The 27,526-nt window shown below is 50.8% G+C and overlaps 2 protein-coding genes across 2 annotated transcripts in view; one reads left to right on the forward strand and one right to left on the reverse strand.

Moving 5' to 3' along the window:
* Positions 1-2,771: 2,771 nt before the first annotated feature.
* On the forward strand, positions 2,772-18,724 carry LOC132566758 (uncharacterized protein DDB_G0272718-like). Its single transcript, XM_060232130.1, has 4 exons — positions 2,772-2,926; positions 15,238-15,275; positions 17,099-17,430; positions 18,347-18,724. Exons 2-4 carry the CDS (start codon positions 15,257-15,259, stop codon positions 18,383-18,385), a joined length of 390 nt encoding a protein of 129 aa, XP_060088113.1. The 5' UTR covers positions 2,772-2,926; positions 15,238-15,256; the 3' UTR covers positions 18,386-18,724.
* A 1,416-nt stretch (positions 18,725-20,140) lies between these two features.
* Positions 20,141-27,526, reverse strand: part of COL6A2 (collagen type VI alpha 2 chain) — a 79,968-nt gene continuing 72,582 nt past the window's right edge. Inside the window, exon 28 of the mRNA XM_060232143.1 lies at positions 20,141-23,365. Within this exon, the coding sequence (XP_060088126.1) occupies positions 22,758-23,365 (608 nt within the window). The 3' untranslated portion in view covers positions 20,141-22,757. The remainder of the gene's footprint in view (positions 23,366-27,526) is intronic.

Genomic DNA, 27,526 nt, shown 5'->3' on the forward strand with positions numbered 1-27,526 from the left:
AAGGCTGTGGATGTTTGAGAGCCCAGCAAGCCCCTACAGGGCACTGGTTTCCTCTTTGTTGTGCTGCCCCATGCAGTTTCTTGGATGTAGGGTTGCCAGGCATGACATGGCAAGCTGTGGGAGATGAGGGAGGTGAGGAAGCTCCCAGGCTGGTGATACAGTCAGCAGCTGCTAAACTTTTACTTGCAGCAAAGTGGAAAGACTCTTCCATATCTACTATTGAACAATGGGCCAATAAATTACGGGACCTTTTATAAAGGGAAAAATTAGTAATGCATCAATTCCTATTGAATTTGGTAGACAAAATAAATGTATTACATTGTGGTCTTCTACTGTTGAATATTTGTCTGCTGCAGAAATATTCCCCTCTCATCCTTATTTTCATAAAATGTGTTCCTGTGATAGACCTCTGTATGCAAAATGTTTTATATCTTCGGATGATGATAAGTTTTGAGCACGTAGATAGGTTTTTTTTTTTTTTAAATGAGTAATAAAAAAAGGAAGATCCCAGCATTTCTAGCACAACTTCGAAGTGACATCATTGTGTCAGGGGACAGCTCTAGCATTTGACCCAAATTTTATGGTTTCACCATAGAATTTTGGGCAAATGCTAGGGCGATGTGATGCCACTTCCGTGTTGCACCAGAAGTTGAGTTGTCATGCTGGAGACACCAAGCGTGTGCTAGGGTTGCCAGCTTTGGGTTGGGAAATTTCTGGAGATTTGAAGGTAGAACCTGGGGAGGGTAGAGGCCCAAGCAGGGTGCAATGCCATACAGTCTGTCCTTCAAAGCTGCCATTTTCTTCAAGGGTACTGATCTGTGTAGACTGGAGATCAGTTGTAATTCTTAGCCCCACCTGGAGGCTGAGAACATTAATTGCAACCTGCATTTTGCCTGCCATTTCTATCCCATAGCCCAGCTGAGTGGTAAAAGCAGGGGTCGCTTTGTAGAAAAATAGGTGGTGGAGCTCATCCAGGGATCGTTATAATAATAATAATATGCAGCTGCACCTACTATTCAATGGACAAGGTGGGGAGGAGGAGGGGGAACCCTCAGAAAGGTTCCGGAGCTGCCCTCCTGTGAGCTCCTGCTGAATCCGAGGCCTGGGTAAAAGGATAGCGGTGTGTTTGAGGGGAATCTCATGCTTTTAGGAGGAATATGGCAACTCTTCTTGGGTGGCTTGGCAAGAAAACTGGCTCTGTGTTTATCTTGGCTTATCCTGTCATTTTGGGCCAACAGCACCACTTCTGCTCCCCTGACTGCAGACGTTGCCCTTCTTCCTCTGCAAACATACTGAGAGCATACTGGAGATGTCAAAGGGGGTGGCTTCACACTGGGACCAACCCACAGAGAGCTATTTCTGTAAAAATGCCTGATGCTAATGATGTAGCAGTGCTTTGTGGTCTGAGGTACTACACATTTTTTTCCTGTTGTACCTCAGAGTCTGACTGTAACAACCACCTTAGAGGGAAGATTATCTAGTCGTTTTTAGGGTCTAGGATACACTCTACTAAAAAAAAAAAAAAAGGTAAAGGTAGTCCCCTGTGCAAGCACCAGTCGTTTCTGACTCTGGGGCGACGTTGCTTTCACAACGTTTTCACGGCAGATTTTTTACGGGGTGGTTTGCCATTGCCTTCCCCAGTCCTCTACACTTTCCCCCCAGCAAGCTGGGTACTCATTTTACCGACCTCGGAAGGATGGAAGGCTGAGTCAACCTGAGCCAGCTACCTGAACCCAGCTTCTGCTGGGATGGAACTCAGGTCGTGAACAGAGAGTTCAGACTGCAGTACCGCAGCGTTACCACTCTGTGACATGGGACTCTTACCCTCTACTACATATTTACAAAAGCATCCCCCCACTGGAGCTCAGGGCCTCATATCTGTCTTTCCTCTCTCCGCTCCGCTCCCCTCCCTTGTTTCATAGTGAGGTAAGGCTGGGTTGTAAGGCTGCCAAGCCTCTGGTCTGGGTGGGGATTCTTCCGCCTGGGAGGTTCCCAACCCACTGGCCCACACTGGGCCCGCGGGGGGAACCTCCCCTGTCGTCGCTGGTGCGATGACGTCACCCACGAGTGACATCATCATGCTGGTGATGTCGTGTGCCAGCTGCTCTAGGTGTTTTGGGGAAAGCTCTATGGTTTTCCCAGACGCTGTAGTAATTTGGGAGGGAAAACTCTATGGTACAATAGGTACCATAGAGTTTTTCCCTCCCAAAATGATAGAGCGTCTGGGAAAACCATAAGAGTTTTCCCGGAAACACCTAGAGCAGCCGGTGCGTGACATCACGGGTGTGGTGATGTCACTCACGGGTGATGGCATCGCACCGCGTGTGCCAAGTGCATGCGAAACAAGTTCCCCGCCAGAGGCTGGGGAGGACTTGGCAACTCTACTGAGTTGTGGGAGAGTGATGTACAGATCTCAGTCACCTGAGGGGTGGCTTTGGCCAAGACTTGTGGGGATTCTTGGGATAACAACAGTGTTGGGAGATTCCGCCTGATACCCTTACCCCGGGAGAGAAGATTTCTTGCATGACACTTTCTAGGTGAAGCATACAGCTGCTTGCCATACCATAATGCTAAATCTCCTTTCCAAGTCTGGGTATAGAACAGAGATGACTCATTGATCAAGTGATTTGCAAAAACATACCTCCCTCTGACAGATTTGCATTGCCACTGTGCTGAACACGCCCGGGTACCGTGCTTTTCACCTTTGTGCTTAGGCGTGGACTTTGATATGAAAGACGAGCTGTACAGGAGGAAAAGTCAATAAAGGCCCTTTCCTTAGTGGCGGTTCCCTCTCCCAGGGCAACCCGGGCACTCCCATTAGCAATCAAGGAGACAGGAGGTGCAGGCCGCTATATAAGCAAACACTGTTTCCTGCGGGGCCTGTCAAGAAAGAAGCAGCCCTGCAAAAGACTTCGCCTTTGGTACAGTATGTGGCTTCTGATTTGTTTGCTATATTAAGCTTGCAAAAAAAAAATGGGATGGGATGAAACAGTGGTTTTTTTTGTAGGGGGGGGCGGGCGTCCAGGGGAGGTCGCCAAACTGTTAGTACTAAAAGGATTTCGTTTCAGAAGTGCAAGGATTCAGAGGGCTGGTTCCAGGGGGTTTTTTTTGTAGCTGGAACTCCTTTGCATATTAGGCCACACCCCCCTGGTGTAGCCAATCCTCTTGGAGTTTACAGTAGGCCCTATACTAAGAGCCCTGTAAGCTCTTGGAGGGTTGGCTCCATCAGGGGTGTGTGGCCTAATAGGCAAAGGAGTTACGGCTACAAAGAAAGCTCTCACCGGTTCCATGTTTAAGAACATAAGAAGAGCCTGCTGGATCAGACCGGTAGCTCATCTAGTCCAGCCTCGTTTAATACAGCAGTCAGCTAGTTGCCCATTGTGTGAAACAATGGTGATGTCAGGGGGTGTGGTCTAATATGCAAATGAGTTCTTGCTGGGCTTTTTGTACCAAAAAAGCCCTAGGTGGGCTTAGTAACGGCCCTGAGAAGGCTATAAAGATCTGGTCACTCCCAGGTGAAGCAGATTTGATGCAGGACTTTCATGCTACTATTTCCTGTCTATCAATAAAATTAACCATTCTTGCAAACTGGAGGTCTGCTTGAATTGAAGATATTTCCAGAGCTGAGTCTGGGAGGTAGACAGGGCATTGCTTCCCTGCTGACTTCAAGCACTGGTGTTTGCAGGTTTACTGCCACTGTAAATGGAGGCTCCCTTCAGTCTAGTAACCATGGGTGGATCTTTCTTCCCTGAATCGTTTTAACCCTCTCTTAAAGCCATCTATGTTTATGGCCATCATAACTCCATTGGCAGTGAATCCTACCATTTTGTTACTCACTGAGTAAAGAAATATTTCCTTTTGTCTGTTCTGAACCTGTTCCCCCACAATTTCGTTGGGTGACCTCAAGTATTATGGGAGAGGGAGAAAGAGCTCTGGATATCCACTTCCTCTACTCATTTCTTTTGCTGATTGATAGGATCTGTTGATACACTGAGTTGAGTAGAAATGACAGTGTTCATTTAAGCTTCCTGTTGTTGTTGTTGTTGTGTACGCTCATCAAGTAGACAGAGAAGGCTGTGATTTTGAGGGGACAGTCATTTGACTCAGCCTCTGGATTCTTTCATACGAAAAGTTGAACGAGTATACAGCAGCTCTAGCTTTGGGTCTGTTGCTGTCTGGGACATGAAGAACAATAGCATTATAGAGAAATGTGATCTTTCCAGTTCATGTGTGGCTGTTTTTTTTCTTTTCGGTAACAGTGAATTTGTGGATGTCACTGTACTTTTTTCCAACAAAGAATACATGTGAGATCCTATGCTATCTTTTATCGGTTCATAGCTGGGACAACAGAAGGTGCTTTTGAACTTCAGTGACGTCATCTTCCCCCTTGATATTGGACTCAAAAAAAGTATCGCCAGACTCACCTTGACTATCTCCAATGTTTATTCTTAGGCTACAGTTGGCTGGTTATTTTCTTATTTTCCTTCTCTTTTAAAACCCTGCCAAACTGACGATCATGGGGATTCAGTTGCAGTGGCTTTGCTGATCCAGACATATCTGAAATATCACAGAGGTTGATGGAACTGAACTTATTTATTTGTTTATTTGTGTCCCACCATTCTCCCTGGTTGGGATGCAAAGCGGCTTACACCATTCACCTCTCCTCTATTTTATTCCCCTCCCCAAAAAAACTGTGATGTAAATTAGACTAAGTGTGTGGCTGTCCAAAGGTCACCCAGCAAACTTCCATGACAGAGCAGGGATTTGAACCTGGGTCTCCCATATTCACATCTGATATTTTAATGCTGGCTCTTTTCCCTCCAATAATGATAATTATCTGTGATCTAGAGGGCCCAGGCTAGCCCAATCTCATCAGATCTTGGATGCTAAAAAGGATTGGCTCTGGTTAGTATTTGGATGGGAGACCACCAAAGAAGCCCAGGGTCACTACACAGAAGCAGGCAGTGGCAAGCCAACTCTGAACGTCTTTTGCCTTGAAAACCCTGAAAGGTCACCATAAGTCAGCTGCAACTTGATGACACTTTGCCTCTACCAGTGCTGATATGTGTACATTCAAACCTTTGCATCCATTTTGTTCCACACCCAAGCACGATATTTTTGGTTTTTTTTAAAGTTCGAAGTCCACACACTTTCACTGTTAGGCTAGCAAAAAGAAGATGACGACATTGGATTTATATTCCGCCCTCCACTCAAGAGTCTCTGAGCGGCTCACAATCTTCCAAGGACAAGCTCTGTGATAACTATGGCTGACCCAAGGCCATTCCAGCAGGTGCAAGTGGAGGAGTGGGGAATCAAAGCTGGTTATCCCAGATAAGAGTCTGCACACTTAACCACTACAACAAACTGGCTCTCAAAATAGGGTTGCCAATCCCCAGGTGGGGGCAGGGGATCCCCTGGTTTGGAGGCCCTCCCCCCGCTTCAGGGTCATCAGAAAGCAGGGGGAGGGGAGGGAAATGTCTGCTGGGAACTCTGTTATTCCCTATGGAGATTTATTCCCATAGAAAATAATGGAGAATTGATCCACGGGTATCTGGGACTGTGGGGGGCCTGTTTTCTGAGGTAGAGCACCAAATTTTAAGTACAGCATCTAGTGCCTCTCCCCAAAGTATCCTTCAAGTTTCAAAATGATTGGACCAGGGGGTCCAATTCTATGAGTCCCAAAAGAAGGTGCCCCTATCCTTCATTACTTCCTATGGAAGGAAGGCATTGAAAAGGTGTGCTGTCCCTTTAAATGTGATGGCCAAAACTCCCTTTGGAGTTCAATTATGCTTGTCACAGCCTTGATCTTGGCTCCACCCCCAAAGTCTCCTGGCTCCACCCCCAAAGTCCCCAGATATTTCTTAAATTGGACTTGGTAATCCTATCTCAAAAGCATACTTATATCAGTTAAGTGTATGTTTTTTACAGACATTGGTTCTGGGAAATGTGGTCCTATGAATCTCCTAGGGTTCTCTCACAGAATCTTCTCAGCACCTGGCCCAGAATATCACCTTCAGTTTTCTCTGGAGAAAGCCAGTTCAGTCAAACTGGCATAAAGCTGGTGTAAGATTATTGTAGCTATGAGGACCATAACTATGGCCTCTCACAGATATGAATGTGATTGTTTGCTTGAGAAATTTGCTTGCCACAGCCTTGGCAGTTTACAAAACCATTAAAGATACACAGTCAAGAGAGAAACTAAAATAAAACAACAGAATAAAAACACTAATTGCAGACTAAATCCCTTAAAAGTCCTCAGAAATAAGTATGTATGTTTTTCAGGCCTGCCTGAAAAAAGAGGGAACTCTGCACTTCTTCTGGAAGATTATTAAACAGTTTGCAGCCATGTTGCCAAGTCCTCTTCATCCCCCAGCGGGGGACATTTGTGCGCACGCTGCGTGATGAAATGATGTCACCCGGAAGTGACATCATCAAAATGGCGGTGCCCCTGCGGGGCTGCTCTAGGTACCTATTGTACCATATTTTACCTCTGAAATGGCTAGAGCTTCTGGGAAAACCATAGAGTTTTCCCAGAAATGCCTAGAGTGGCCTCAGTGTGTGCCCCCATTTTGATGACATCACTTCCGGGTGACGTCATGGTAGGGTTGCCAAGTCCAAATCAAGAAATATCTGGGGACTTTGGGGGTGGAGCCAGGATACTTTGGGGGTGGAGCCAGGAGACATCGGGGCGGAGCCAGGAACAAGGGTGTGACAAGCATAACTGAACTCCAAGGGAGTTCTGGCCATCACATTTAAAGGGACAGCACACTTTTTAAAATGTCTTCCTTCCATAGGAAATAATGAAGGATAGGGGCACCATCTTTTGGGGCTCATATAATTGGACCCCCTGGTCCAATTGTTTTGAAACTTGGGGGGTACTTTGGGGAGAGGCACTAGATACTATACTGAAAATTTGGTGCCTCTACCTCAAAAAAACAGCTCCCCCAGAGCCCCCGAAACCTCCAGATCAATTCCCCATTATACCCTATGAGAAACGATTTCCATAGGGAATAATAAAGACGTTTCCCTCTCCACAAACACACACACACACACACACACACACACACACACACACACCTTCTCGCAAATCTGATGTAGGGGATTGCCCTCTCTACTCACCAGCCAGCTTATTTCAGGCACAGAAAGTTGAAGCCTTTCACCACCTTGGAGGTGCAAAGTCACATGGTCCTTTGGGGCGGGGCAGGAAGCAGCCTGGGAAAGCTCCGGCTGCTGCGATAGAGCTGGGTGGGAAGGGGAGGGGCAAAGAGAAGCTGCTGCAATCGAGGTGAGAAGAGAAGGGAAGGGAAGGGAGGAGGAGAAGCATTGGGGATCGGTGGGAACTGGAGATAGGGTGACCATAATGTCTGAAGGCCAGCCAGGGACACCTTGGGGGGGAAGGGGGGAGGCAGGGGTGCGCCGCCGGAAACAGGAAGTGACGTCACTTCCGGTGACGTCACTTCTGGTGATGTCATGCCACCGCCGGAAACAGGAAGTGACACCACTTCCTGTGACATCATTTCCCCGCGTCACCTGCCGGAAATGGGAAGTGACATCACTTCCTGTGACATCACTTCCCCCAAATGACATCATTTTCCCCAAATGCCACTGCCGGAAACAGGAAGTGACTTCACAGCACTTCCTGTGACGTCCCCCAAAATCCCCCAAATATCACCGCCGGAAACAATTTTGTTCTCAAATCCTGTATATACTTCATCAGTATATGGGATAAGGCACTTTCTCAACTGTGCTGCATAATGCAGCCTATTTATTTTGTCCTGTTTGCTCTGTTGGCTCTATCTGCGCCACCTTCATCACTTTCAGGGTGTGGATCCCCCAGTGGGGTGGTCTCCCGACTCCCTCCGCCGGCTGTTTCTGATAGCCCTGCGCCCCCTCTTTCATTTGATATGTGTCCCGTGCGGGTGCCACCCTCCCATCGGTCCCATCATTGTGGGACCCAGGGGGCCGGCGCAGCGGCCCGCCGAAGCAGCCTGTCACTAATAACACAGGTCGAGATGCAGGACAGGAACCCGGAAGTGACCGACAGGCTGCTTCAGCGGGCCGCTGCACCGGCCCCCTGGGCCCTACAACGATGGGACTGATGCCACAGGGACGGGCTCGAAACACTCTATAACCCCTCAAAAGAACAGCAGTCTAGCTCGCTTCCCCCGAGCCCTGCCGCCATAAGCCTCAAGGGGGCTCATTTTGCGGCATCTCCCGGCGGGAGGGTGGCACCCGCACGGGACACATATCAAATGAAAGAGGGGGCGCAGGGCTATCAGAAACATCCGGCGGAGGGAGTCGGGAGACCACCCCACTGAGGGATCCACACCCCGAAAGTGATGAAGGTGGCGCAGATAGAGCCAACAGAGCAAACAGGACAAAATAAATAGGCTGCATTATGCAGCACAGTTGAGAAAGTGCCTTATCCCATATACTGATGAAGTAAATACAGGATCTGAGAACAAAATTGCACCAGAAGACACAAACACAAAGCTCCCTTACACTGAATCAGTGCTTGGGTCCACCAAAGTCAGTTTTGTCCACTCCAGTCACAAACACAAAGCTCCCTTACACTGAATCAGTGCTTGGGTCCACCAAAGTCAGTATTGTCACATAAGAACATAAGAGAAGCCATGTTGGATCAGGCCAATGGCCCATCCAGTCCAACACTCTGCGTCACATAAGAACATAACAGAAGCCCTGTTGGATCAGGCCAGTGGCCCATCCAGTCCAACACTCTGCGTCACATAAGAACATAACAGAAGCCCTGTTGGATCAGGCCAGTGGCCCATCCAGTCCAACACTCTGCGTCACATAAGAACATAAGAGAAGCCCTGTTGGATCAGGCCAGTGGCCCATCCAGTCCAACACTCTGCGTCACATAAGAACAAAAGAGAAGCCCTGTTGGATCAGGCCAGTGGCCCATCCAGTCCAACACTCTGCGTCACATAAGAACATAACAGAAGCCCTGTTGGATCAGGCCAGTGGCCCATCCAGTCCAACACTCTGCGTCACATAAGAACATAAGAGAAGCCCTGTTGGATCAGGCCAGTGGCCCATCCAGTCCAACACTCTGCGTCACATAAGAACATAAGAGAAGCCCTGTTGGATCAGGCCAGTGGCCCATTCAGTCCAACACTCTGTGTCACATAAGAACATAAGGAGGAAGGAAGGAAGGAAGGAAGGAAGGAAGGAAGGAAGGAAGGAAGGAAGGAAGGAAGGAAGGAAGGAAGGAAGGAAGGAAGGAAGGAGGGAAGGGAGGGAGGGAGGGAAGGAAGGGAGGGAGGGAGGGAAGGAAGGGAGGAGGGAGGGAGGGAAGGGAGGGAAGGAAGGAAGGAAGAAAGAAAGGAAGGAAGGGAGGAGGGAGGGAAGGAAGGAACGGAGGAGGGAGGGAAGGAAGGAAGGAAGGGAGGAGGGAGGGAGGTAAGGAAGGAAGGGAGGGAAGGAAGGAAGAAAGGAAGGGAGGGGGGAGGGAAGGAAGACCGCCCCCTCCCGCCAGCCCCCCCCGCTTTCGGCCCCCACCCTCCCTGCTTACCTTCTTCCAGGGCGGGTGACGGCCTCTCCTCCCGGCGGCTGGTGCTGCTGGCGAGGCTGGCGGCGGCTGCGGAGGCCGGGGAGGGCCTCCGCTGGTCTCTGGAGGACCTCCAGCGACCAGCGCCGGCCTCTCCGCGGCCTCCGCGGGTCGGCGCTGGTCGCTGGAGGCCCTCCAGAGTCTCTGGAAGGCCTTCCGGGACCAGCACCGGCTGCTGCGCGGCCTCTCCGCGGCCTCCGCTGGTCGCTGGAGGCCCTCCAGAGTCTCTGGAGGGCCTCCAGCGACCAGCGGAGGCAGCGGAGAGGCCTTCGCTGGTCGGCGCTGGTCCCGGAAGGCCCTCCAGAGTCTCTGGAAGGCCTTCCGGGACCAGCGCCGGCTGCTCCGCGGCCTCTCCGCGGCCTCCGCTGGTCGCTGGAGACCCTCCAGAGTCTCTGGAGGGCCTCCAGCGACCAGCGGAGGCCGCGGAGAGGGCTTCTGGTCGGTGCTGGTCCCGGAAGGCCCTCCAGAGTCTCTGGAAGGCCTTCCGGGACCAGCGCCGGCTGCTCCGCGGCCTCTCCGCGGCCTCCGCTGGTCGGCGCTGGTCCCGGAAGGCCCTCCAGAGTCTCTGGAAGGCCTTCCGGGACCAGCGCTGGCTGCTCCGCGGCCTCTCCGCGGCCTCCGCTGGTCGGCGCTGGTCCCGGAAGGCCCTCCAGAGTCTCTGGAAGGCCTTCCGGGACCAGCGCCGGCTGCTCCGCGGCCTCCGCTGGTCGCTGGAGACCCTCCAGAGTCTCTGGAGGGCCTCCAGCGACCAGCGGAGGCCGCGGAGAGGCCTTCGCTGGTCGGCACTGGTCCCGGAAGGCCCTACAGAGTCTCTGGAAGGCCTTCCGGGACCAGCGCCGGCTGCTCCGCGGCCTCTCCGCGGTCTCCGCTGGTCGCTGGAGACCCTCCAGAGTCTCTGGAGGGCCTCCAGCGACCAGCGGAGGCCGCGGAGAGGCCTTCGCTGGTCGGCGCTGGTCCCGGAAGGCCCTACAGAGTCTCTGGAAGGCCTTCCGGGACCAGCGCCGGCTGCTCCGCGGCCTCTCCGCGGCCTCCGCTGGTCGCTGGAGACCCTCCAGAGTCTCTGGAGGGCCTCCAGCGACCAGCGGAGGCCGCGGAGAGGCCTTCGCTGGTCGGCGCTGGTCCCGGAAGGCCCTCCAGAGCCTCTGGAAGGCCTTCCGGGACCAGCGCCGGCTGCTCCGCGGCATCCGCTGGTCGCTGGAGACCCTCCAGAGTCTCTGGAGGGCCTCCAGCGACCAGCGGAGGCCGCGGAGAGGCCTTCGCTGGTCGGCACTGGTCCCGGAAGGCCCTACAGAGTCTCTGGAAGGCCTTCCGGGACCAGCGCCGGCTGCTCCGCGGCCTCTCCGTGGTCTCCGCTGGTCGCTGGAGACCCTCCAGAGTCTCTGGAGGGCCTCCAGCGACCAGCGGAGGCCGCGGAGAGGCCTTCGCTGGTCGGCGCTGGTCCCGGAAGGCCCTACAGAGTCTCTGGAAGGCCTTCCGGGACCAGCGCCGGCTGCTCCGCGGCCTCTCCGTGGCCTCCGCTGGTCGCTGGAGACCCTCCAGAGTCTCTGGAGGGCCTCCAGCGACCAGCGGAGGCCGCGGAGAGGCCTTCGCTGGTTGGCGCTGGTCCCGGAAGGCCCTCCAGAGCCTCTGGAAGGCCTTCCGGGACCAGCGCCGGCTGCTCCGCGGCCTCCGCTGGTCGCTGGAGACCCTCCAGAGTCTCTGGAGGGCCTCCAGCGACCAGCGGAGGCCGCGGAGAGGCCTTCGCTGGTCGGCGCTGGTCCCGGAAGGCCCTCCAGAGTCTCTGGAAGGCCTTCCGGGACCAGCGCCGGCTGCTCCGCGGCCTCTCCGCGGCCTCCGCTGGTCGCTGGAGGCCCTCCAGAGTCTCTGGAGGGCCTCCAGCGACCAGCGGAGGCCGCGGAGAGGCCTTCGCTGGTCGGCGCTGGTCCCGGAAGGCCCTACAGAGTCTCTGGAAGGCCTTCCGGGACCAGCGCCGGCTGCTCCGCGGCCTCTCCGCGGCCTCTGCTGGTCGCTGGAGACCCTCCAGAGTCTCTGGAGGGCCTCCAGCGACCAGCGGAGGCCGCGGAGAGGCCTTCGCTGGTCGGCGCTGGTCCCGGAAGGCCCTCCAGAGTCTCTGGAAGGCCTTCCGGGACCAGCGCCGGCTGCTCCGCGGCCTCTCCGCGGCCTCCGCTGGTCGCTGGAGGCCCTCCAGAGTCTCTGGAGGGCCTCCAGCGACCAGCGGAGGCCGCGGAGAGGCCTTCGCTGGTCGGCACTGGTCCCGGAAGGCCCTACAGAGTCTCTGGAAGGCCTTCCGGGACCAGCGCCGGCTGCTCCGCGGCCTCTCCGTGGCCTCCGCTGGTCGCTGGAGACCCTCCAGAGTCTCTGGAGGGCCTCCAGCGACCAGCGGAGGCCGCGGAGAGGCCTTCGCTGGTTGGCGCTGGTCCCGGAAGGCCCTCCAGAGCCTCTGGAAGGCCTTCCGGGACCAGCGCCGGCTGCTCCGCGGCCTCCGCTGGTCGCTGGAGACCCTCCAGAGTCTCTGGAGGGCCTCCAGCGACCAGCGGAGGCCGCGGAGAGGCCTTCGCTGGTCGGCGCTGGTCCTGGAAGGCCCTCCAGAGTCTCTGGAAGGCCTTCCGGGACCAGCGCCGGCTGCTCCGCGGCCTCTCCGCGGCCTCTGCTGGTCGCTGGAGACCCTCCAGAGTCTCTGGAGGGCCTCCAGCGACCAGCGGAGGCCGCGGAGAGGCCTTCGCTGGTCGGCGCTGGTCCCGGAAGGCCCTCCAGAGTCTCTGGAAGGCCTTCCGGGACCAGCGCCGGCTGCTCCGCGGCCTCTCCGCGGCCTCCGCTGGTCGCTGGAGGCCCTCCAGAGTCTCTGGAGGGCTTCCAGCGACCAGCGGAGGCCGTGGAGAGGCCTCCGCCACTGCCGCCGGGCCCCGCGCGCGGGCGGGGAAGGCGGCGAGTGAGGGAGGGAGCATCCCTGCGCGTGCGCAGGGGCCCTGCGCACACGCAGGGACGCTCCCTCCCTCACTCGCCGCCTTCCCCGCCGGCGCCCGCGGCCCACCGCCTCCGGGGCTGGCTAAACCGGGACCTCTAAATGGTCCCGGTATAGCCAGCCCGGGAGGCGGGAATAGGGGGCCAGAACCGGGACATTCCCGGGCGCCCTGGACGGTCTGGCCACCCTAACTGGAGAGGAGAAGCTGCTGGGATCGGGGCTGGGTGGGAAGGGCTGCCATTCCTCCCGCTTTCTGAATTTTTGGCCAGCGGGGGGAGGATGCTCCAAATCGGGGGTCCCCCGCCCAGGCGGGGGATTTGGGAAGTCTATGCCATGGTGCCAGCGACGCAGGGGGAGGTTCCCCTCCGCCGGCCCAATGTGGGCCGGCGGGTTGAGAACCTCCCGAGCATGAGATTCCCCGCCCGGACTGGGGGTTTGGCAGCCCTATGTTGGAGGATTTTTTTTTAAAGTAAAGTTGGAGACATTTTGAGCATCTAATACCCAGTGAACAATGACACAACCTGCTGTGGACAGGTCCATATGGCTTCAAGCTGAATATTTGAAAGGAAAGTGGGTTTCCAGCTTTTAGCAACCCCTGGGAAAATGTGTTGGCAGAGCAGGACTCCCCAAAATGATTAAGCCTGTAGGCACTTTTGGAATTCTGACAAAAGATGGTGGGTGTAACCACAAAATGGCTGCTTCAGGTGGCAGAGCCAACCACAAAATGGCTGCTGTGGAAGTTGGAGTCACATACACAGAGGAAGCCCAAGTGCTGGGGAGAAGAAGGTACTTTCAAAAATAGACTGGGAAAAGCCAACGTTGTGAGTAAAGTTGCCGCTGAAACACCTTCACTTCAGTCTGCATAACCAATCAGAACTTCTGTGGCCAGTCAGAAGACCTGTTGGGTAACAGCCTAGGGAAACCATTTCCCATGTGGGGTGGCCCCTAGAGCTGCCAAGCTTTTGGGCCAGGCGGGGGTTCTCCTGCTCGGGAGGTCTCCAACCACATGGCGGCCGCTCTAGGAGCTTCCAGGAAAACTTTATTGTTTTCCTGGATGCTCTAGCAATTTGAGAGGGATACTATGGTATTTAGCCCCCGCTTTTGCAGGCTTTTGCCTGCCCCCGGCCACTGGCTGGCAGGAGGAAATTCCCCCATATCCCAAGTATTAACTCTGCCATCGTGTTAACAACACCTGGAAGTGATGTCACACATGGGTGACGAGGGGGAGGGGGCAGCAAGCTCAGTTTTTCGACCAGAACTGCGGTTTGAGGCCAGTTTTACCATAGAGTTTTGTCCAAAAACCAGAGCATTGCCCCCCTACATCGCCAGCGGGTTGATGTGACTTCTGGGTGATAGCACTTTGCGTGACATCCCCACCCACTGCCGGAATGCTCCCCAAATCTCCTCACTGGTGTGACAGAGACTGGGAGCAACAGCCTGACATGTCCCACTACTAAAACCATTAGATGGACACTGAGAAAGGTGTTGGTGGGCACCATGGAAGCAATGGCCCTCACATTAGGGACTCCTGGGGCAGAAACTCACCAAAAAGGCATCCCACGTCGCTGCAACATTCTTCCAGGCTGCTAACCTGGAAGTGACATCATCACATCTTGGGAAATAAAGGTTAAAAAAAAAAGGTAAAGGTAGTCCCCTGTGCAAGCACCAGTCATTTCTGACTCTGGGGTGACGTTGCTTTCATGTTTTCATGGCAGACTTTTTACAGGGTGGTTTGCCATTGCCTTCCCCAGTCATCTACACTTCTCCCCCCACCCCCGCAAGCTGGGTACTCATTTTACCAACCTCAGAAGGATGGAAGGCTGAGTCAACCTGAGTCGGCTACCTGAACTCAGCTTCTGCTGGGATCGAACTCAGGTCGTGAGCAGAGAGTTCAAACTGCAGTACTGCATCTTTACTACTCTGTGCCACGGGGCTCTTGGGAAATAGGAAACCCTTAGCAATACGAATCCTTTTGAGATTAAATTATGAGAAAAAGGCAGTTAATCCTATGCAGAGAGGGGCATGCAACAAACCAATTAGTTTTAACGAGAGCCAGCGTGGTGTACGGAATAGAGCGGTGGACTAAGACCCTGGGGGACCTGGGTTCGAATCCCCACTTCTAGCAGGGAAGCTCACTGGGTGACCTTGGGCCCATCTGAGACTCTGTCTGGGCTACTTCACAGGGATATTGTGAGAAAATGGAGGAGGGGAGAACTCTGCGCTAAAAGCTGCTTTGTGTCCTGACTGAAGGGGAAAGTGGAAATAAACAAATTCATGCAAACAGAAATAGATCCAGGCTTACTTAGAGGGTAAGCTGATAACGTTCAAAAGACCCCTGACAACCATTTGCTATGATGGAAGTCACCCTGAGCCTGCACTGCAGAAAATGGTGGGATATAAAATAAAATCAAATAAAAATAAACAAACAAACAGATAGATAAAAGAAAATGTAAACTACCCCTTGAACTACCATTTAGGAGGGAAATATGAATAATTTCCATTTCAGTGATAGACAGAAAATAATCACAGCAATAATAAAGAGCCTAACCTCGTGGATCCTGTACTTTTCTCTCATCATTGCATCTCTCCATGCTGGAAATATTCACGTAAAGCCCAGGAGGAGCCCAGGTAGGGAGGGAAAAGGTGGTAAAGAGAAAGGGGGAGAGGGAAATCCTTCTAACCATGTGGTGTTTCTACATTGCAGACTGAGACCATCTCTTGACATGTGGAACCCTAACTCAGGTAAGAGTTGCATGTCTAAGGCTGCCAGCTCCAGGTTGGGAAATACCTGAAGTTCTGGGGGGGGGTGTGTGTGGAGCCTGAGGGGGCAGGGTTTAGGGGAGGGGAGGGACTCCAGTGGGGTATAATGCCATACGGTCCACCTTCCAAAGCAGCCATTTTCTTCAGGTGAACTGATCTCCAAACACCACCTGCAGGCTGGCAGCCCTATAGCATGTCCCATATCTGACTTGCTCCTGGGGAAAGTGAATTTGGCAGACTGCGTGCTATTGGAATAGCGTACAAAGAAAACGACTGCATTCCAATATTGTTTGGGGTGTTAGCCTGTCACTAAGCATGCTGCATCTGTGCATGCAGATTACAACATAAGGCCTAAAGTTCTGAAACCAAAAATAGGTCTGACTTCCACCATTCTTAAAATGCCTGTGGAGTATGTTAGTATTACGACTGAATAGGCTTATTCCCCCTGCCAACAGTGATGCATTCCTTCAAATATGAAGCTGCAGCTTTTGCCCCTTCTCCATGGCAGGGCCTGTGGTTCAGTGGTAGAGTATCTGCTCAGGATGCAGAAGGTCCCAGGTTCAATCCCCAGCCATCTCCACTAAAACGATCAGGTAGTAGGTGGTGTGAAAAACTGCTGAGAACTTGGAGAGCCACTGCCTGCCTGAGTAGACAGTATAGACCTCGATGGACCAATGGTCTGAATCAGTGTAAGGTGGCTTAATGTGTTCATGTGATCCCTAAATGAGGGTCATTGGGCTTTGCACAGTCAATCAAATTTTCTGTGGCCAATCAGAAGCCTTGCTGGGCAAAAGATTCACCTTGCCCTGCCCAGTTTCTAAAAGCACTGGGCAAGCATCATGTTGGAGACCCCTGATCTAGAATTAGGTCCTTGATCCTGCTAAAATCTAAAGAGCTGCATCGTCCTCCTGTGAGAGGCCAGAGCATGGGAGACCCCATGCTGCCAAGCGTGCACTCCTCTGCATAGTTCTGACTTCAGCTCTTGGCAGCCACCCTATCTTCTGAGAGCCAGTTTGGTGTGGTGGTTAAGTGCATGGGCTCTTATCTGGGAGAACCGGGTTTGATTCCCCCCTCCTCCACTTGCAGCTGCCGGAATGGCCTTGGGTTAGCCATAGCTCTCGTAGGAGTTGTCCTTGAAAGGGCAGCTGCTGTAAGAGCTCTCTCAGCCCCACCCACCTCACAGGGTGTCTGTTGTGGGGGAGGAAGATAAAGGAGATTGTGAGCCACTCTGAGATTCGGAGTATAGGGTTGCCAAGTCCAATTCAAGAAATATCTGGGGACTGTGAGGGTGGAGCCAGGAAACTTTGGGGGTGGAGTCTGGAACAAAGGTGTGACAAGCATAATTGAACTCCAAAGGGAGTTCTGGCCATCTCATTTAAAGGGATCACACACCTTTTAAATGCCTTCCTTCCCTAGGAAATAATGAAGGATAGGGGCACCTTCTTTGGGGGCTTCACTACCTGAAGGAGTCTCAGAGCAGCTTCCAATCTCCTTTCCCTTCCCCTCCCCACAACAGACACCCTGTGAGGTAGGTGAGGCTGAGAGAGCTCTGACAGAACTGCTCTTGAGCAGAACAGCTTTGAGAGAATTTGTGGCTGACCCAAGGTCACATCAGCAGGTGTTTGTAGAGGAAGAGTGGGGAACCAAGTTGTCGCAGACAAGAGTCCACGCACTTAACCGCTACACCAAACTGACTCTCATAAGCATTAGCCTGTCCCATAATCTTGTAGTGAGAAACTAGATTATCTGAAGAGTTGCACAGGTGACTTGCCCTGATTCTATGGCTTTGTTTTGCTCTCTTCCAGGGATGCCGCCTCCTTATCCTGGACAACCTGGGCCATATCCTGGTCCAGGCATGCAGCCATATCCAGCTCCAGGGTTCCCTCCCCAGCCTCCTCCATCCTGTGTGCCCCATCCACCTGGACCACATCACCACGGACATCACCATGGGCATCACCCACCACCCCCTGGCCCACCTGGAATGTTTCCTGGAGGGCCTGGATGCGTTCCAGGAGCACCACCACTACCTGGTTGCCCTCCCCCAGGACACCACCATGGGCATCACAAGAAGCACAAGCATCATAAGCATCATGAGCATGGCGGCCATCATGGGCATCATAAGCATCATGGCAAGAAGGTAAGGGAGGGATTTGGCTGTTATTTGGAGGTGTTGAAGGTGGGCTGCTAGACTAGGTACTGATAAATTTAAGATTTTATTCAGTAGGACTAGGTACTGATCAATTAAGATTTTATTCGGTAGGACCATTAAGCCATATGCTCTGTGTCCTGCTTTGTATGTTCACAAGTGAGAACAGCCACCCAAAAAGGCAAAAATGAAAATCGAGATGGGGTTGAAAAAAGGGAAAGCTGTGTTTTTGTATATAATTATTGATGATATCTGTAAACTTTTTTACGAATCATCTTCCCTAATCCCTCTTTCCTTTCGAATCCCAAAGTTTTGGGGGTTTTTGAGGAAAATATATATTTTTTGAGGAAAATAAAAATTTATACCTGGGAGTGGGGGGCACAGCTTTCCCACATTCTCCTGTGGGGTTTTTTTTTTTTTTTGGTTTTTCAGGGAGGGAAACTGTTCCACAAATGTTTTGCTGCCTCTATTGGCTGATCTGGTATTACACAAGTTTGTTTCCAGTATATCTCTCTGCAGATTTAAACTGCAGGTTTTCATGTTGGAAATAAACCATTGCAATATCAAATTGACCCCTAGAGGGAGCAAAACACATGCAGAACAGAATATCCCTCAAAGAAACAGGTACTTAGAAGCAAGGAAAAGGAGAATGCTGAAAAGCCAACAAATTTGGGTCAACAAAAGAGTGATGGTGGTGGTGGGGCATAATAGAAATGATCTAGTACAGGAGTGGCCAACGGTAGCTCTCCAGATGTTTTTTGCCTACAACTCCCATCAGCCCCAGCCATTGGCCATGCTGGCTGGGGCTGATGGGAGTTGTAGGCAAAAAAACACCTGGAGAGCTACCGTTGGCCACCCCTGATCTAGTGAAACAGCCTGAATGTGCTTCTCTTTATTTTTCTTCCAGCACTCAAGCAGTTCCAGTAGCAGTTCCGACTCAGACTGAAGGCACCTTTTGCAACACCTCAGCCAACCAGTGTGAAGTGCTAGGGGGCTAGGACGTCCTTGAAATTCCCTCATCTCTTTCCTTACATTGTCTCTTTGTTCACATGCACTGTGAATGGCACCATGTTACTTTTCATGGTTCTCACAGTCACAACCCTAGTATGAAATCATACATATGACAAGTTTAGCTGCCCATTTTCATTCATCTTCTTATTGCATTCATCTTCTTATTCATGCTGATTTAGAAGTTTAGCTTGGCTAAAGAGGATAGCATAGCACCTTAGATAAAGAGTGTTAGAAACTCTGCAACCAGAGCAATAAACTCATTTGCACAAACAGGCCACATGTCCCATGACTGTATTACATGCGTCACAGATTCTTTTGCCCTCTTGTTGAATTAAGGAATTACTGTTTAATTTTCATTTATACCTCACCTTTCATCCCTGTGGGAACCCAAAGTGGCTTACCTTGTTCTCTCTGCTCATAACAAGCTGGAAAGGTGAGTCAGGCTGAGAACATGTGACTGCCCTAAGGTCACCCCACCAGCTTCCATGGCAGAGCATGGATTTGAACCTGGGTCTCCCAGATTCCAGTCCTGCAATCTAACCCAGAGATTCTCAACGTGATGCCTGTGTGTGCCATGGCGCCCACCAACACTGTTCCTGGTCCCTGACAAGTTTTTAGCCAGTGGGCTGGGCGAGGTAGGGCTTTTTCCTGGCAACACTTCTAATTGGCTAGTGGAGATCAAATGGATTAAAAATGTTCCTTTGGCTGCAGCTGCCACCAGGGGTAGAATTCTAGCAGGAGCTCCTTTGCATATTAGGCCACACACCCCTGATGTAGCCAATCCTCCAAGAGCTTACAAATAAGAGCCTTGTAAGCTCTTGGAGGATTGGCTACATCAGGGGTGTGGCCTAAAATGCAAAGGAGCTCCTGCTAAAATTCCATCCCTGGCTGCCACCATCGCGCAAGTCATCTTCACTGTGTGACTGAAGGTGAGCTGTGGCAGCCATTTTGTGGGTGGCTCTGCTTCCTGCGGCATCTTTTTTGTGGCAGCCATTCAGTGGCTGTGCCCCCCACCTAATAATAATAATAATAAATTTATTCTTATATCCCACCCTTCCCTGCTGAGGCGGGCTCAGGGCGGCTCTCTGTCAGAATTCCCTACCCTCTGCCAGAATTCCCAAGGTGCCCATAGGCTCAAAAAGGGTGGGGACCCCTGCTCTAACCACTGCACTACACTGTGCTGAAATGCCACATGTGCTGAAATGGTAATCTCTGCTGGTTCAATACTTTAACATGGCTGTCAGGCCTGATCATCGCACTGGTAGAGGAATTTGGGGGGGGGGGATTCCAGGAGTGGGTGGGGATGTTGCATAATGAGCATATGTCACCCGGAAGTGACACAGGCACATCAGTGATATCAGGGGCGACACTATAGTTTTTGGGCAATACTCTATGGTAAAATAACCATCAAACCATAGAGTTTTGCCCCAAAACCAGAGCATCACCCCCAATGTCACTGATGCATCTCTGTCTCTTCCAGCTGATGTCACTGCATTGCACACGACATCACTGCTTGGGGTGGGGCAGGTGGAATATTCTCCCAGTGGTCAGCTGGCTGCCTGTGGGAAGGAGCCTGTGAAAGTAGGGGATTCCCTGCCCCTGCCTGGGGAATGGTAACTCTACTTTAACTTAACATACAGTTTTCCTTCCTTTAAAATACGTTCTAGTGCAAAAATGATACATTTCACCATTTTTAAGGTAGTGTGAAAAAAAGGAATTTATTTAACGAGAGTGCAATTTTGGCTCAAGTCAGGATGTTGTTCCAGAAACAGCAATCCCAAGAATACACAACAGTTTGCAGTTTCCTTGCACACATCAACAGACATGGTCTTGCGCCTTGCCTGACCTGATGCTCCACACCACGTTCCAGAGGAGGAGTGAGTGGCGATTAACAGGAGGGAACGGCTGGGAGCAGACAGAAGGGGGAGATCTATTTTCCACAGGTTGATTGCATACGTTTTAAAGGCACTGCATGGGATGTGAGCAAAAAGCTCCAATCAGAAAATCTGCCTGTGGCCCAGTTCAAATCCAAACTAACAGTGTTGTGATTGGGGAATGGAAAACAAGAGCCTGAAGCAAATAATAAAGGAACTTCCAGATTCTTAAGGGAGACAGTTGCAGAAAGGGAAACCGCATTGTGGTGGTGAAGTCACAGGGGCAGCTGGAAGACAATCCCACCTGATCCTTGTGCTGTTATCTGCAGCGGAAGCCCCACAGCACCAGCATACGAGGCCAACCACATTACCCATTTCCTTTGCATAGGGAAAGATTCCCTTCCATCGCTTGCTGCAGCCCAACCAACAAGGTGCATTTAATGCACGTGCCACCAGGGCTTTTTTTGTAGCAGGAACTCATTTGCATATTAGACTACACCCTGCCCCTCCCCGGTGAAGTAGTCAATCCTTATGGAGCTTACAGTAGGCCCTGTAAGAAGAGCCCTGTAAGCTCTTGGAGGATTGGCTACATCGGGGGGGGGGAACGCCTAATATGCAGAGGAGTTCCTGCTACAAAGAAAGGCCTGTGTGCCACCATGTGCCAAAGAATGGCCTGTGTGCCACCATGTGCCAAAAGCTGTTTGTGGCTGCAACCACTGGGAAGAAAATAACACCACAACAGTAGTAGGAAAAAAGAAGCACAAGGTGACAGGGAGAGCAGTTTACGAGCCAGGGAGGTTTTTGTTTGAGATCTCCTGACGAAGCTTATCGCAAAATGCGTCGGGATCAGAAAGGCGGGATAAACTGCTCTCCCTTGCACCTTGCTCTTCTTTTAGCTGCAACCACTGGTGCGAAAGGAAGGGTGGCGAGGTGGCGATGAGTGGCACAGACCAGAGTCCAGCACTCACAGCTGCTAACAAAACTTTCTGTTGCTATGTCCACCTTGGATTCCTCAGGAAGGTGGGAGCCATTAGCACCTGGGTCGGAGCAAAAACTAAATTATCCCTGCCAGCCAATAAAGGAGTAGAACTTCAGAAATAGATAGGACTGAGGGACAGAGATCCACTGGCAGCTAGAAAGGATTTATCTGTGATAATGTCTGTTCTAACTGTTTAACTTGAAAGGGGCACAATACACACATGCCGTTTCTGTGGAGAATTCATATGGCTTCATTGCTAACCCCTTGCATTGCAGTGATTTCTGCATTTTTGGTGACTTTATTTAAGACCTGATTGGGGTGGTATTTTTTGAAAAACTGAAAACACAAATACAAGTACCACTGATGGGCAAAATGCTATGAAGGCATCCAGAGGTTACTGTCCCTTTAAAATTTGGTTCTTCCCTCTCTGCTTTATATATCATTGTCCACTTCCTGTTCACCTGAGTAGCTAAAGTATTCCTGAACTGTTCTTTAATCAGTTTTTTGGGGGGAGGGGTTTTAACCATGACTTCTCTTTGAAGCCAAAGCAGCTGTTAATTTTAAAAACACATACACACATGACTGCAGAATCAGAAAATGATTTTTCACAAAAAGAAAACATTTTTTTAAAAAAAATTAAAAATAAACAATTGTTTTGGCTACAAAGGGCAAAGCAGTAATTAAAGGCACATTAACAATTAGTTTAGGAATACTCAGGAAAAATAGGTGGTGGAGCTCATCCAGGAATTGTTATGCAGCTGCACCTACTATTCAATGGACAAGGAGGTGGAACTCTCAGAAGGAAGAGGTGGAACTCTCAGAAAGCTTCAGGAGCTGCACTCCTGTGAGCTCCCACTGAATCTGAGGCCTGGGAATACCACAACTAATTCTAGTTAATGGGAAATAACTAAAAAATGAAGCTGGTAAGTGGAAACGACTGTACAACAACCAAGAGAGAGGAAACGAAATGCAAAGGGATAGTTTCAGGCAGACACGGGGCAACTGCTGAATAGAACTTACTTCTGAGTAAACATACAGTAGGCTCTTTCCTGTGGAGATGGGTGTGCCTGGATTTTTGGGAAGAGCAGAATGTGCTATCGTGCTGTGTGGAGCCAATTTAATTCCGCTTGCAGACACTCAGCGTGCTCCTAGAGCAGAAGCAACCTTGGTGTTGAATACGAATCCTTTGCCATTTCTTTGTTTAGTACTTAGAGGATTACAGTACGAAAACTGTTTAAACGAACTAAAGCTTTTAACACATGACAAAAATTACACTGGGTGGGTTCTGGCTCCTTTCTCTGTCTTGGTTTTAATTAGCACCATAAGCATGACTTTTCATCATGATGAAATTTAAAATACGCCTACAGGTTTTTGGCTATAAAAATAAATCCTTTGCGGACATTTAAGGACATTAATATCTGTGGTGCTTGGCGGGAGACTGCATTTCCCTGAAGCTAACAGATCCACCTAACGAATCTGTCAAAGAAACCAGGCTGGGAGAGGCTAGCATAGTCCTTCTCCCGGAAAATGGCCGCCCGGTCCCCTAGACCGATCTTCAGTAGGACATCCATGTCCACATCACTGCCTAAGGCCACCACAGTGGGTACGACGTTCTGCTTCTTCATGGAGTCGATGGCCTCGTCCAGATTTTTGTTGCCTGTGATGCCGTCTGTGATGAAGACGAAGGAGAGCTCTGCATTGCGCCGGGCTCCCCTCGCCCTGTCTCGGGGGTTGATGACAAGGTTGTTGACAGCATAGATGATGGCAGAACCCAGGTTGGAAGAAGAGTCCAAGTACTTGATTTGTGCTATAGAATCAGAGATGTCCGTGAGGTTGTACGTTAACGGGAAAACTATCACGTGTTCATTCTCGCTTCCGTACTGTAGGAGGGCAAGGCGCGCGTTCATGTTCTCGGTGTCGCTTCTGGCCAGCGTGAGGCGACGGGCCACGTTTTCCACAAAGTCGTGGGCTCTCTGGAAATTCAGCTCGCCAATTCTTTCAGAGCCGTCTAGGAGGAAGACAACATCAACGGGCCGTTGTGTGCACTGAGCAACAGCGAGCTCTGTGAGAAGAAAAGAAACAGACAGTGAGCATTCCGGGATAGAACTGCCTGGCTTAGAGCTTTAAGATGGTCCAAAGGAGAGACTGATTCAGATATGTAACTGACAGCCACTTTTTCCGACCAGAAGTGTTAAACAGGATTCACCACCAGAGAAGTCAGAGCCAGTAGGTTAGCCATCCAGTCCAATTATTGATTCGTTGGCTTGTAAGGACTTTGAATCAACGTAGGTCCTTGCTGTTCGTTACTTTCTGTTATGTTATCATTGCTGCCTTGCCTGCCAGGCATAGGGGAAAATATTCTGTTTGTGCACCTTCACATACAAACAGTGCTGAGGTGGATTGAGAGAGAGAAACATTGTATTTACACTGCCATTGTTGTGGGCAGTGCAGCAGAATGGGGATGGGAGGAGATAAATACTACAGTTCAGGGCTTTTTTTGTAGCAGGAACTCCTTTGCATATTAGACCACACACCCCTGATATAGCCAATCTTCCAAGAGCTTACAGAAGGCCCTGGAATAAGAGCCCTGTAAGCTCTTGGAGGACTGGCTACATATGAGGGTTGTGGCCTAATATGCAAAGGAGTTCCTACTGCAAAAAAAGCCCTGCATACAGTTTTTGCCTCCCTGACACAAATCACATACATTGCCTTCTTTCAATGCCCCTGCAGTCGGCAACAGAGCAGGCTGCTATCTCTTTAAAACTGGGGGCCTGCCTGAAAACATTTTATTACTGTCAACAGTATTTGCATCCATTCTTCCATGATACCTTTCTTCCGTTGCCAACTGCCTCCTTCTGTAAAACGCTGCCTGGGTGTAAAAGAACTTACATGGCGGATTTAATGAAATTGACTAGAGCTTTTAAAAAGGCCCCCCCCCCTCCAAAAACAAAAGAAAACACACTCCTCTTGACTTTAATCTTTTCCTTTGTGACAGATCAATGGACAATTCAAGGCTTCCTGGTGACTTGCATTCACACAATTGATTTTTGCTCTTGTGGTAACAAACCTTCGTGCTTGGATATTTGCAAGAAGTAAATGTGAAACTGGCAGAGATATATTGTTCCTCATTTGTTATGTAATGAGATGAAAAGGATTAAGGCATAACAGGGGCTGTGTCACTGAGTTCCTTTTCACCTCCTTTGCACCTTTGTGAAACCACATTTAGAGAGAGAAAGAGGGTAGTTTCAGCATTGCCTTTTCCCTTCCTTCCTCCTGCTAGCTGAAGAGCAATAAATATTCCTGCCTAAAGTTTAAAAGGAGAATGGAATGCACTTTTCTTAGCAAGTGGGCAGTCTGGGGCCTGCCACTTAAGTGCTACGGATGTGTTTAAGTCGGGGCTTTTTTTGAGCAGGAACGCACAAGAACACAGTTCCGGCTGGCTTGGTGTCCTGGGGTGTGGCCTAATATGCAAATGAGTCAGTGTTGGGCTTTTTCTACCCAACCACCCAGTGCAAAACAGTGGTGTGACCTAATATGCAAATGAGTTCCGGCTGGGCTTTTTCTACAAAAAAGGCCCTGGTTTATTTATTTATTTTATTTATTTATTTAAGATTTATATCCCGCCCTTCCCACAAGTGGCTCAGGGCGGTTTAAGTGAAGGATATCACAAAACCCAGGAAAAGGTGCCACTAGAGCCCAGAGGGGGGCTTCAATGTCTGTTAAACACCCCCTTCGACACAAAGAGCAGAGCTTTCTTTGAAACTTGGAGAAGGAAAGAGCTTCGTCTCCTCCCAGCCAAGACATTTTGTCTGCAGAAAGGACGGGAAGTTTGCCTGTGGGCTCCCGGCACAGCACCGTTGCCAGCATACAGAAGACCAACTTCTTTTTCACCCCAGACTATAAAAAAATACGTATTCTGGCATTTACAGAGCTGCACAGGGAGAAGCAACAGTTCTGGAACAGGGGCTAGCAAATTGGAATGGGGTTGGGGGAGTCACAAGTGACTTTGCACACAGCTTCAGAGCTTACTCATGTGCAGAGCAAGGAATGGCCAAACACAGCCATGCTCCAAATGAGCAATATGTGGGCTATCGGCAGGCCAGTCAGTTTAGGATGAGATGCTTGGGAGGTCTTGGAGTTAGGCTCCAGCACTTGGCCTCCTGCAGGACTTGATGACTCTTCCTCAAGGAAATTACAACAAGATATAAGACCAACTCCACCAAGCCTGAAAAGCTTGGTGTTCAGGCAGTGGTCCCCAGCTCCACCAAGCCTGAAAAGCAATGCCGGATTAAACCCCGTGGAGGCCCTAGGCAGTCGCAAATTATCTCAGAGTCTGAGCGCCTGCCTACTACCCATGTCCCCTGGTGCAGCCTGCTGTGGGCGAGAGGCAGAGAGAGGCAAATGCAGTTGCACCAGGCAAGCTGGGCAAAGAACAGCTCAGTTGTAGACTGTGCATGCAGGCTGGGAGGACTGCGAGCAGGGGGGAAATCAGGGAGTGGGGAGCTGGCCCGGGGCCCCTAAAGGCATGGGGCCTATTTGGCCTAATTGTTAATCTGGCTCTGCTGAAAAGACTCTTGACTCCTGGTTCTTTGTTCCAACAACAGTGCTACTGGAGAGAAGCCCACTAGAGCCAGGGCTTGCCTATGCCCCTCCTCCACATGGGTGCCTTCAGGTCACCCTTGATTTCAATACCTGCTTCTGGTTCTTCTGTTCTGATCTTTGCTTGCTCTTCCTAGAATCTGACTTCTGGCAGTTCCAGGCTGCACAACCCTTAGACCCAGAGCTGACTTTTGGCCTGACTCCAGTGGAGACTGGCACTAATTTAGGATGCTTTGATGGCATTAAACACGGGTTGGGTGAAGCAGGCAGGACCCCAAAGCATTAGAAGTTCCCAGCTGTAGATTCTTCAGGGCCTTGGGTTGGAGAAGAGGTCTACAGCAACTGATTGCACAGGAACACCTAGTTCTGTAGCTTTCTTAACTTTCCCTTTCCCTCAGCATCAAGTTCTTGCTTCGAAAGCTTGGATGAGGCTAGAAGCTACAAAAGGAAAGGCTGGTCATTGGTGCGAAGCTCAATTCCCCCAAGTTCCATGTTGTGCATTTGTGAGCTCTCACACTTCCCCTTCTCATGTTTAGAACTTGGATGAAAAGCAGACCAAATACCAAGGAGGCTCTCATACCTAAGGTTGTGCACCTGGAAAATAAGGTATTTTTCAGACTTGAATTTTGGGAAGAGCATAAATAATGGTATCTGAAGTTATTGGATTTATATCCTACCATATACTCTGAATCTCAGAGCGGTTATAATCTCCTTTACCTTCCCCGCCCCCACAACAGACACCCTGTGAGGTAGGTGGGGCAGAGAGCTGCCCTTTCAAGGACAACTGAGAGCTGCCCTTTCAAGGACAACTGAGAGCTGCCCTTTCAAGGACAACTCCTGCAAGAGCTATGGCTGACTCAAGGCCATTCCAACAGGTGCAAGTGGAGGAGTTCTCCCAGAGAAGAGTCCACGCACTTAACCACTACACCGAACTGGCTCTCAAAGTTTAGTTAAGGTTAGGCCGTGTCCCTGTCTTGGTTACATCGTGTCACTCCAAGCTATCTGCGTGGTGCCACTGATAAACCTATTCATGATCTTTGATAAAGGCAGGCATGCTTTTTGCGAAAGCAACTTTGTCTGTTCCCGAGCATCTGGTTTTGAGTGGCTCTTGAGAAAAGAGGATGACTCCTCCTTGGCTAGGATGTTTCCTACTTCTTAACCAGGTGGGTTCCTCTCTATCCATCAAATCAAGGGTGGCCAAACTTGCTTAACATGAGAGCTGTAAGACAGGAAGGGAAGGGAAGGGGAGGGAGGGAGGGAGGGAGGGAGGGAGGGAGGGAGGGAGGGAGGGAGGAAGGAAGATGGGTGAGAGAGGAGGGAAAAGAAAGCAACTTTAATTTTAAATGCATTTTCCAAGCCTCCAGCTGGCTTGGAAAAGTGATTTAAAGAGAGAAATGCCTTCTCCAAGCTGGCCAACAGGGGTTTTGAGAGCCACACAATACGAGCCACATGTGGCTTCCAAGCCACAGTTTGGCCCCCCTGCATCATTTGCTTCCTATCTTCTCTATTTCAGAAACTGCAGTGTGTGTTGGATATATATCCAAATGCAGATTCTGTCCATTTCTATCTGGGAGAGACACATTAAAATACATTTTCAGGTTTCCATCAGCTTGAATAAGGTAGT

The sequence above is a fragment of the Heteronotia binoei genome, chromosome 1 (genome assembly GCF_032191835.1).
Source record: "Heteronotia binoei isolate CCM8104 ecotype False Entrance Well chromosome 1, APGP_CSIRO_Hbin_v1, whole genome shotgun sequence".
NCBI lineage: Eukaryota > Metazoa > Chordata > Lepidosauria > Squamata > Gekkonidae > Heteronotia > Heteronotia binoei.

What these genes read in the sequence shown, in the direction of transcription:
- LOC132566758 (XM_060232130.1), top strand. An exon ending in ATAAGCATCATGGCAAGAAG is followed by an intron (nt 17,431 to 18,346) that starts GTAAGGGAGGGA and finishes TTTTTCTTCCAG; the next exon opens with CACTCAAGCAGTTCCAGTAG.